Source organism: Pongo abelii, chromosome 11 (genome assembly GCF_028885655.2).
Source record: "Pongo abelii isolate AG06213 chromosome 11, NHGRI_mPonAbe1-v2.0_pri, whole genome shotgun sequence".
NCBI lineage: Eukaryota > Metazoa > Chordata > Mammalia > Primates > Hominidae > Pongo > Pongo abelii.
Genome location: NC_071996.2, coordinates 106,029,739 through 106,041,838, shown reverse-complemented (window position 1 = coordinate 106,041,838; position 12,100 = coordinate 106,029,739). Strand labels below are relative to the sequence as shown.

The window sequence follows — 12,100 nt, the reverse complement described above, 5'->3', positions numbered from 1 at the left end:
TACGATTACCATAGCCTAGGCCTGTATCACATAATCCTCAGTAGTGAACACTGATCTAGCTGGTTGCCTTATTTCTATTCTTTACAAAACAAATGCACTCAAACACTACTTCCATTTTTCCCAGTGCAAATATCTGAAACGGTTCTTCATTGGTTGCTGATGATTAATTCTTGGCCTGCGCTTCAGAATTTCTCAGTTTGATTTCTCTGCTCCTCTGGTTACAATCTTTGCTCCAGGTAGTCAGAGCCACTGGATGCCAAACATTTTTTTTGCCTATGAATTTCCCCTTACCTAAAAGGGGTAAGTTCTGTTTATTTTCCAAAAGGTCCTTCGAAGTCTGGCTCTGACTCAAGTTTTTTGAAATCTTTCCAAATTAACCCTATCAGGAGGAACATTTCTTTACTCTGATATTCTTGTTCAGTGCTGATATCCTCAATTTATATTAACTTAAAAATTTTAATATGTTAAATATCTGTTCTAAACTTTCAGTCTGTACCAGCTAAGCTACAAACTCCTTGCTGGCAGCAGCATTACAGCCCAGTTTTCCTACAAAAGAAATTCACAGAGGCCAACCAGCTACTAAAATCAAATGGATCAGGATACAACATTTATTGAATTTATTTATTTATAGACTTTCTACATGTTATTGACGTAGAAGTAGAAAGTATGGGAAATCAAGGGCCAGATTTTATCTGACCCATGTTTTATCAGACCCAGAAGCTAGCAATAAAAGTCCAAAGAATAACAGTTTACAACTTTCCACAGTTTAAAGTAACTTCTTCAGTGAATCTTCTGTCTTCTGCACTTGTTACAGTTTTAATGACTTAGGTGATGAGTACTAGCAGCCAGTCCTAACAGCAGAGCACTTTAGGACATTCAACACACTGTATGGAGGAGGCTCTAAATAAATGACTACTAAACTGAGCTTTAGAATTTATAAATAAATGTCATTATTATTGCTTTCAAGTACACAACATAACCAGGATTAGGCTAAGAAAATACTGTCCTGACATAGATGCAAGGCTAATATTTGTTTTAAAAGGCAAGAATATTTGTAATTAACATTCAAACTGCTTCTATTTCCAGGTTATTTCTAAGGTATTTTAAGGTTATTTTTAAAAGTACCCTCCAACGTTTTACATCAGGCTTGCTTTAAACACTCATCCTGCATTGATATAAATCTGTTTAATCCTTGTTTAAAATGTCACAAGTACAGATCCTAAAAAACACTAACTTGAAGGCTTTGTATTGATTTAAAAAGCATTAAGGTAATAAAATCATGACTATCACGTGACAGAGACCAAAGTGCTTTTCAGAGCAAGTGCTCATCTCATTTATTCCAAAAAGAATGTTTCTCACCAATAAGGAAGTTGTATTAACAAGTGCAAAAAAAGAGCTACAAACTAACAAAAGCTCATAAACTTGCCCAACTAGACCATCAACCGAGCATGACAGTCAAACCTGTTTACACTTCAAATTGAAAACCTAGGCTTTGAACACATTAACTGAGTAGCCTCGAGTGTGTGTGTTCTGCTAGAAAATGAATACAATGAATGATACAACAGGAGGTATTCCGTTATCATCTAGTAGCACATTCCTCCAGCACTGTACCTTTATCTCTGGGATCAACAAGCAGGTCATCAGCTGAGCAAGGACTCTCCTCGCTACCTTCATTGGAAATGGTGAGGAACGATGTCGGGGACACGGACTGGGAACGGCTGCTGTTGTTGCTTCCCCTGTCTGCCCCACCAGGGGTCTGTGTGTCAATGCTGCGCGTGCTGCTACTTCTCTGTACAAGCGGGGGTGGAGCACGATGGCCATCTGGAATATCTTGTGGCTGTTACAAAATTGTAAAAACATAGGTATATTTATAATTAATTTCAAATCACCAGCAATGAACCCAATGTCAACCTTCCCATATAGTGCCAGAGACTCACAAATCAGAAATCCCTTCCTACTTATTAGGATTTCATGTTGCACGTTAGTGACATCCCTGTCTAATCTGACTCCCACACTGAGAGTCTTCGGTGAAGACTTTGTATTCCCAAGTCCTGGCATACAGCAGGTGGCCAATGCTTGCTGAATAAATGAATTGTACTGAATCACTTATCGTGTGCTAAGGGTTATTTTAAAAATTATAAATGAGGGCCATGAAATCTAGGTGTAACACTAGGTTCCACATTAGAGGAAAAAGGTTATTCATCATGTGAACCAGGGACACTGATGCCACGCCCTGAAAGGATTTTTTCAAGTCAACCCTCCTAAATGGGGGAAGGTTAATCACAGAAGTGCTAATGATGGAGAGAAAATCAAGTACACACACAGAGGAAAGCCTGTGTGGATCACTTAGCAGGGAAACCAATTCCCTGCACATCTTTGATTCATTTACCTTTATTATATCAGGGAATCTGTACCCCATCAAGCAGGATGGAGGAGAGGGTGTGGGGAGCTATGTTTTCTCTAAGCTAAACCAACCTTTTATCTTAAGAGAGAGGATCTTAAGCATCAATACTCAATTCCTCCTTCACTGAAGAATAGAGAGATGGTTAGATAAATAAATATACTCTGTGACATGGTTTTTAAACCGAAACAGTTAATTTTTCTGTTTTACATAGCAACTATTCTCATGTGTACTCTAGTCAGTAGAGAGAACAGGCAGAAGATCATTTCTTTTTTTTTTTTTATGAGATGGAGTCTCGCTCTGTCGCCTAGGCAGGAGTGCAACAGCACGATCTCAGCTCACTGCAACCTCCACCTCCCAGGTTCAAGCGATTCTCCCTGCCTCCCAAGTAGCTGGGATTACAAGCACGCACCACCATGCCCAGCTAATTTTTGTATTTTTTTAGTAGAGACGGAGTTTCACCATGTTGGCCAGGTGGGTCTTGAACTTCTGACCTCAGGTGATCCGCCCGCCTTGGCCTCCCAAAGTGTTGGGATTACAGGTGTGAGCCACCGTGCCCAGCCAGATCATTTCTAAATGTACTTTATGATGACATGGCCTAGCATGTCAACCAAAACCAAATAGTCACTGACATTCAAAAAAGGAGCAGAGAGAGTCATGCTTAGAAAGTATTCAATGTCATGTAAACTTCTGCTCTCCATAATTAGTAAGCTAAACTTTTGTTAAATGGAGTTACAGCAAATAAGAAGTATATCACCTAATGGTTTCTAAACACAGACAAACAAAAGACAGTTTCTGTTCAGTAATCCAAATTCAAGTCAGATCAGTTGCCTCTGTGACATGCAACAAAATGAAAACTTTTCATTCACTCGCCCAGGTCAAAGATTTTCAAAAGAGATAAATTTTTGCTCTCTCAATGAGAAGGAAGAAACCCAAGTAAATATGGAAACCCAAACTGTGCATTTTTAATAATTAGAAGAGTTCAAGAATGATTTTAAGATACAAGATCACTTACTATAAGTTGCTCTTCCTTTTCCCCAGTCTCTTTAATTATTATTTCAATCTCCTGATTCAATCCTTCCACGCTATTCCGGAACCGGGAGCCTGTTGATTTGGTGATGGGAATTACAGGAATAAGTGCACTCTTTGGAACAGGAGCCTTAAGAAAATGGGATGGAGAAGAGAGGCTTAACATTACCTTTAAATTTTCTAGACTGAAGCGTAATTCCAACAGACACAAGTAACTCAAAAATAAATCAAAGTTTACAGGCCTCACAAAAAGTGTGAGTGACCAAACCTGCTCCTTAGCATGTATGAAATATAATTTAAAACCCAAATCCCACACAATGAAGGTAGGATTTTGAAAATTTACTCACACCTATGAACGACTGCAAAGGGAACAGGGATAAATAAATATAGTAAAAGAATGTCAACCTCAGAAATTCTTTTATGACTATAACAGAGCTCAGATTTCAGAATATAACTTTAAACTCTCCTAGTGCCACAATGATACAGTTTGGATGTCTCACCCAAATCATGGGGGTGGATCTCTCATGAATGGTTTAGCACCGTCCCTCTTAGTACTGTGAGTTCTTATGAAATCTGGTTGTTTAAAGGTGTATAGCGCCTCCCACTTCTCTCTCTTGCTCCTCCTCGGCCATGTGACCTGTGTGCCCCACCTTTGCCTTCCACCATGATTGTAAGTTTCCTAAGGCCTCCCCGGACACCCAGTAAATGCTAGTGTCATGCTTTCTGTACAGCCTGCAGAACTGTTAGTCAATTAAACTTCTTTTCTTTTTTTTTTTTTTTGAGACGAATCTCACTCTGTCACCCAGGCGCACAGTGATGCGATCTCGGCTCACTACAACCTCCACCTCCTATGTTAAAGCGACTCTCCTGCCTCAGCCTCCTGAGTAGCTGGGACTACAGGCACCCACCACCACACCTGGCTAATTTTTTTGGTATTTTTAGTAGAGACGGGGTTTCACCATATTGGCCAGGCTGGTCTCAAACTCCTGACCTTGTGATCCGCCCATGTCAGCCTCCCAAAGTGCTGGGATTACAGGCGTGAGCCACCACACACGGCCCCTGTTTTCTTTATAAATTACCCAGTCTCAGGTATTTATAGCAACATGAGAACAGATTAATCTATACAATTATTTATATTCTGGAGGGGATTTATTATTGTTTTTGTTTCTTCTTAAAAAAAATAAGATACATGTGCAGAACATGCAGGTTTGTTACAAAGGTACACATGTGCCATGGTGGTTTGCTGCACCTATTGACCAGTCCTCTAAGATCCCTCTCCTCACCTCCCACCTCAAACAGGCCCTGGTGTGTGTTGTTCCCCTCTCTGTGCCCATGTGTTCTCACTGTTCAACTCCCACTTACGAGTGAGAACATGCGGTGTTCAGTTTTCTGTTCTTGTGTTAGTTTGCTAAGGATGATGGCTTCCAGCTTCATCCATGTCCTTGCAAAGGACATGATCTCATTCCTTTATATGGCTGCATAGTACTCCATGAAGTATATGTACCACATTTTCTTTATCCAGTCTATTATTGATGGCATTTGAGTTGGTTCCATGTCTTTGCTATCATAAACAGTGCTGCAATAAACACGTGTGCATGTGTCTTTATAGTAGAATGATTTATAATCCTTTGCATATATATTCAGTAATGGGACTGCTGGGTCAAATGGTATTTCTGGTTCTAGATCCTTGAGGAATTGCCAATCTGTCTTCCATAATCATTGAACTAATTTACACTCCCACCAACAGTGTAAAAGCATTCCTATTTCTCCAAAGCCTCACCAGCATCTATTGTTTCCTGACTTATTTTAATAATTGCCATTCTGACTGGCACGAGATGGTATCACATTGTGGTTTTCATTTGCATTTCTCTGATCATCAGTGATGTTAAGCTTTTTTTCATATGTTTATTTTTTTTTACATGTTTGTTGGCCGTGTAAATGTCTTCTTTCAAGAAGTGTCTGTTCATATCCTTTGTCCATTTTTTGATGGGGTTGTTTTTTTCTTGTAAATTTGTTTAAGTTCCTTGTAAATTCTGGATATTAAACCTCTGTCAGATGGGTAGACTGCAAAAGTTTTCTCCCATTCTGTAGGCTGCCTGTTCACTCTGATGATAGTTTCTTTTGCTGTGCAGAAGCTCTTTAGTTTAATTAGATCCCATTTGTCAATTTTGGCTTTTGTTGCAATTGCTTTTGGCGTTTTTGTCATGAAGTCTTTGCCCATGCCTGTGTCCTGAATGGTATTGCCTAGGTTTTCTTCTAGGGTTTTTATGCTTTTGGGTTTTACATTGAAGTCTTTAATCCATCTTGAGTTAATTTTTGTATAAGGTATAAGGAAGAGGTCCAGTTTCAGTTTTCTGCATATGGCTAGCCAGTTTTCCTAGCACCATTTACTGAATAGGAGATCCTTTCCTCATTGCTTGTTTTTGTCAGGTTTGTCAAGGATCAGATGGTTGTAGATGTGTGGTGTTATTTCTAAGGTCTCTGTCCTGCTCCATTGGTCTATATGTCTGTTTTGGTACCAGTACCATGCTGTTTTGGTTACTGTAGCCTTATAGTATAGTTTGAAGTCAGGTAGCATGATGCCTCCAGCTTTGTACTTTTTGCTTAGGATTGTCTTGGCTATATACAGGGTCTTCTTTGATTCCATAAGAAATTTAAAATAGTTTTTTTCTAATTCTGTAAAGAATGTCAATGGTAGTTTGATGGGAATAGCATTGAATCTACAAATTACTTTGGGCAGTATGGCCATTTTCACAATATGATTTATTTATTTAACAGAACCACTTCCAAAATCTATGTAGAGATTTTTAAATGAAAAATGTTTTTATTGTCACAGTATTACTTTTGGAAAGAACTATCTGGTTACATAATTACAAGATATTACTTGTTTCCTGACAAGATACTCAAAATAAAATACGAAACAAGCATTAACAGAGGTATCCGCCAAAGCTAGTAACATCAGTGTGCCAGATGAACATCTTGCAGATTCTTCTGCTGTCTAGCAAAGAAATGTGATTAACCTATCCTCCATTTAGGAAAGTTTCTTTGGAAAACCTCTTTCAGGAAGAGGTGGGCAAGAAGACAAAGGTAACAGGGCCTCTAATCAGTGACCATTAGCTTTATTCCCTGATAACCTTGCTGTCTGATACAGAACTTAGTTAGTGTTAAATCTCTATTTCTCCTTTTATTCCTACTCCCCTTTAGAACTGGAAGGAAAAAAAAAAAAGAAAAAGCATAATAAATACAACAAGAATCCTTGGCAAACAGAAGAAATTTGTGATTTAAAAAGGCCAAGGGGAAGCTCCACGCAGAAGTGCTGAGTGAGCATGTCTCCACTGCTCAGTTAGTGTTGGGTCCTCATATGTAACACAGGACACAGAAACCTACCTCATGGCTTAAAGGATGAAATGACAGGAAACCTGGTACGGTGACTGGTGTCTAAAGCATGAATGCTCAGAAAACAGTAGCTGCAATTTTTATTTTGTATTTTCCCTATTATGCATTTTATTCTTAAAATAATTCTTTATCTTTTCACATTTTTTTCAAGTGTCACTTATTTTCTTTCACATATAGTGTCTCCTAATTTTTCTCTTTTTATAAGTCCCTCTGTTCCCACATTCCCCACAGCCTCAAGCTTCTGTATTACTTATTCCCTTTACTTCCAGCTCTTCTTTCTGATCCCTTTTCCAATCTCAGCATCCACTACCAAAGGAAAGAAAAATCTTAAGTTTGGGTGTTCTATAAATGTTTTATAGAGAAAATTTATATAATTTTAAAAAATTCAACTTATATTTTTGAGCCACTCTCCATAGCTCAGATCTTTGGTACACAGATATACAATTTTCAAAACCTTTTTTTTTTTTTTTTTTTTTTTGAGATGGAGTCTCGGTCTGTCTCCCAGGCTGGAGTGCAGTGGTGCAATCTCAGCTCACTACAACCACAACCTCCCGGGTTCAAGTGTTTCTTGTGCCTCAGCCTCCCGAGTAGCTGGGATTACAGGCACCGACGACAACACCCAGCTAAATTTTTGTATATTTAGTAGAGATGATGGTGTTTCGCAATGTTGGCCTGGCTGGTCTCAAATTCCTGACCTCAGGTGATCCACCACCTGGGCCTCCCAAAGTGCTGGGATTACAGGTGTGAGCCACTGTGTCCAGCCTCAAAACTATTTTTTTGAGGAAGATCTTAGCCATATCCATAGATCTATTCTCTTAGTCCAGTTCATTTGATGTGAACACTTGTCCTGGTTAGACCCTTTCAGCTTTCGTAAGTGGTGACAACTCTATATACAGTTTAGTGGGTGGCTAAAGCACAATCAATGTCATAAATCAAGTACTGATAAAGACAATAAAACTTTAAGTCACTAACACTCCATAGGTATAAAAACTCAAATTCCTGATGTAACCTATAGTAGTCAGCTGAGCTACAAACTTCAAGTAACAAAGAGTGATCTGTAAAGAATGATGCAATTTTTAGAAGGTGAACTGTAAAATAATTTTGCAAATTTGCAAACGGAAAATTATGGGACTAAAGCTTGATCTATATGTCTTCAAGGGTTTAGCCCTTATACTTTTTGATTTTCCCTTTCCTCAAATATAAACATAAATTCTATGTGCAGAGAGAAACCTACACACCTAATTTCTCAACATTTTCTGTTCTACCTACTGGAACAAAAGTTTCATATACGCCAGATATTTCACAAAAGCAGGAAGTGAAAAGAACATTCTTCCTTTGCCCCTTAATGTTTATTCAACCAAAAGCCAATGCATGCATATAAAACAGACACACACACAGATTTATATTTCACCCAGAAAAAAAGACTATTTCCCCAAAATATTAGAAGCAAGCTACCCCTGGGGACAGAGGTGGTATTTTTTTCTTTTGGATTATTTTTCTACAATTAACCTGAGGAGAGAAACTATGTCTTATTAATCTCTTTAGTGCCACTGCCAAGCACAGAGCCTAGAACATATAAGACGCTTGTTCAACAAGGCTGGTATATGGATGTGTGTGTCCCCCCAAAATCATATGTTGAAGCCCTAACTGCCAATGTGGCTGTATTTGGACATGGGGCATCTAAGGCAGTAGTTGAGTTTTGTTTTGTTGTTGTTTGAGACAGGGTCTCACCTTGTTGCCCAGGCTGGAGTGCAGTAACATGATCTTGGCTCACTACAACCTCTGCGTCCTGGCCTCAGGTGATCCTCCCACCTCAGCCTCCCAAGTAGCTGGGATTACAGGCACATGCCACCATGCCTGGCTAATTTTTGTACTTTTTTGGTAGAGACAGGGTTTTACCATGTTGCCCAGGCTGGTCTCAAACTCCTGGGCTCAAGCAATCAGACGGCCTCAGCCTCTCAAAGTGCTGAGATTACAAACATGAGCCACTGTGCCCAGTCAGCAGTAAAGTTTAAATTAGGCCTATTGGGGGGGGGGGGGGGAGGGCAGCCCTGGTCCAAGAGGACATCAGAGAGACACCTCCCATTCCCATGCACACAAAGAGCTCATATAAGCACACAGCAAGAAGGGAGCTGTCTGCAACCCAAGGGGAGAACCCTCAACCAAATACCAACCCTGCTGGCACCTTGATCTTGCACTTAAGAGTCTCCAGAACTGGAAGATAAATTTCTGTTGTGTAAAGTCACGTAGTCTATGCGTAATATTTTGTTACGGCTGCCTGAAGAGACTAATACACTCACCTTTAGTTTTTTTTATTTCTACAGTTTTCAACAGACTTAAGAACATACTTAAACATAAGCCAGAGATATAGTGATCCAGAGAATTTGAATATGTCCATAAAAAGTTTGCCCTGAGAAACTATTTTTAACTTCATTGTTTACTCTTTTTTTATTTAAATAATTTTAAAAATATAATTAGAGATAGGGTCTCACTATGTTGCCCAGGCTGGTCTCGAACTCCTGGCCTCAAGTGATCCTCCCAGCCTTGACCTCCCAAAGTGCAGGGATTACAAGCATGAGTCACTGTGCCTGGACTGGCATTGTTTTCTTTATTGCAAAAGTAAAAAAATATTCAGTGAAGAAAGAAAATTAAATAGATGTCAATCACCAGAGATAACAACTATTAATAATTTTATAAAAACTCTTCTATCTAGTCCTTTTTCTTCTGTATACACATAGACTTTTAACCAGAAACAGATCGTACCTAGTGTTCTGAACCCAGGTTTTTGTTTTTTTTTTTTAACATTATACCAGACCTGTAACCTATCTCTATGCTTTAAAACGTTTAACCAAATCATTTTTATAGTTGCATAATATTTCATTTTATGAGTGCATTACTTAAGAAATCAATGCTCTATTGAACAAATAGTTTTCAATTTTTCACTATTACAGAACCATACCGTCATGAACATCCTCTTAGACAATTATTTGCACACATACATAAATACTTCCTTAGAATAAATTCCTGGGGTGAGAAGTTATTTTTCTGGGGGGACACAAAGGATAGTAAAGATTTTTCAGGACTTTGATTCATAATGCCAATCTGAACAGTAAAATATTTTTACTCCTCACATTTTTATCTGCACTCTATGAATATATATATTTCATGAAACTCTCTAAACTGGATTTTTTCTAAACCTTTGCTAAGTTTCATAAACTACCAGTGCTCTCATTCCTTCAGTTTTTATATTGTAGAAAACACAATGAAATACTAATCAGTTATGTATACACATGTATACACAAACACACAACCACATTTTTCTTTATTCATGCAACTATTGATGGACACTTAGGTTGATTCCATACAATGGCTACCGAGAGTGGCTACGATAAACATGTGAGTGCAGGGTATCCCTTTGATATGTTAATTTTTGTCTTTTTGATAATAGCCATTCTAACAGGGGTGAGGTGATATCTCATTATGGATTTGGATTTGATTTGCATTTCCCTGATGACTAGTGAAGATGAACTTTTTTAAATATATATTTGTTGGCCATTTAATCTATGTCTTCTTTTGAGAAATGTCTAGTCAGACATTTAATCTATCTCTTCTTTTAAGAAATGTCTAGTCAGATTGCCCACTTTTTAATGGGATTCTTTGTTGTTGTTATTGGTTTTTGCTATTGAGTTCCTTGAAGATTCTTGATGTTAGTTCCTTGTTGGATGAACAGTTTGCAAATATTTTCCTCCATTCAACAGGTTTTCTCTTTACTCTGTTGTTTCCTTTGCTGTACAGAAGCTTTTAAATTTAATATAGTCTCATTTGTATATATTTTTTTGTTACCTAGGCTTTTGTAGTCCTAGCCATAAAATCTTTGCCTAGACCAATGTGCTGAAACATTTCCCCTATGTCTTCTTCCGGGAGTTTTGTAGTTTTGGGTCTTACCTTTAAGGCTTTAATCCATTTTAGGTTGATTTTTATATGTGGTAAGAGATAATGGTCTACTTTCATCCTTCTGCATAAATCGGTTTTCCCAGCACTATTTATTGAAAATGTTCTTTCCTCCAGTGTATGTTCTTAGCACTTCTGTCAAAAATCAGCTGGCTGAAATGCATGAATTTATTTCTGGGTTCTTTATTCTGCTCCATAGATCCATGCTGTTTGGATGACTATAGCTTTGTGTAACATATTTTGAAGTCAGGTAGTATGATGCCTCTAGCTTTGTTCTTTTTGCTTTGTATGGCTCTATTTGGGGTCTTTTGTGGTTCCATTCAAATCTTAGGATTGTTTCTTCTATTTCTGTGAAGAATGTCATTGGTATTTTAATATAAACAATTAATATTTTAATTGCAATGAATCTATAGATTGCTTTGGATAGTATGGTCATTTTAACAACATGAATTCTTCCTATGAACACAGGACATCTTTCCATTTGTGTCCTCTTCAATTTCTTTCATTAGTGTTTGCAGTTTTTGTTGTACATATCTTTCATTTCCTTGGTTAAATTTGTTCTCAGGGTTTTTTGTTGTTCTTTTTTAGCTAAACTGAATTGCTTTCTTGGTTTCTTTTTTAGCTGGTTCATTGTTAGTGTATAGAAACACTACTCATTTTTATATATTGACTTTGTATCCAACGACTTTACTAAATTCATTTATCAGTTTTGTGATTTTTTTGTAGAGTCTTTTGGTTCTTATCTTATGTACAGATAAATTGGAATGGGTAGGTTTTTCTATATATAAGATCATGTCGCCTGTAAAGAAAAATTTGACTTCCTGTCTTCCAGTTTGGATGCATTTTCTTTCTTTCGTCTGGTTGCTCTGGCTAGGACCTCCTGTACTACACTGAATAACTGGTGAAAATGGGCATCCTTGTTGTGTTTCAGTTCTCAGAGGAAAGGCTTTCTGTTTTTTCCCATTCAGTACAATTTAGCTGTGGGTTTCTCATCTATTGCTTTTATTATGTCAAGGTATTTTCCTTCTATGCCTAATTTGTTGAGAGTTTTTACCATGGAGGAATGCTGAATTTTATCACATGGTTTTTCTGTATCTATTACAATGATTGTTGGTTTTTGTCCTTCATTCTGTTGATGTGATATATCACATTTATTGATTTGTCTGTGTTGAACCATCTTTGCATTACTGGAATAAATCCCACTTAATCGTGTTATATTACCTTTTTGATGTGTTGTTAGATCTGGTTTGCCAGTATTTTGCTCAGGATTTTTGCATCTATGTTCAATAGGGATACTGGCCCATAGTGTTTTTGTTTGTTTTT

The 12,100-nt window shown here is 37.8% G+C and overlaps 1 protein-coding gene across 1 annotated transcript in view; it reads right to left on the bottom strand.

Annotated features, from left to right (window-relative positions):
• Window positions 1–12,100, bottom strand: part of FAM117B (family with sequence similarity 117 member B) — a 137,860-nt gene that overhangs the window by 13,546 nt on the left and 112,214 nt on the right. Inside the window, exons 5-6 of the mRNA XM_024243831.3 lie at window positions 3,417–3,560; window positions 1,612–1,837 (exon numbers count right to left, since the gene is read on the bottom strand). Of these exons, the coding sequence (XP_024099599.1) occupies window positions 1,612–1,837; window positions 3,417–3,560 (370 nt within the window). The remainder of the gene's footprint in view (window positions 1–1,611; window positions 1,838–3,416; window positions 3,561–12,100) is intronic.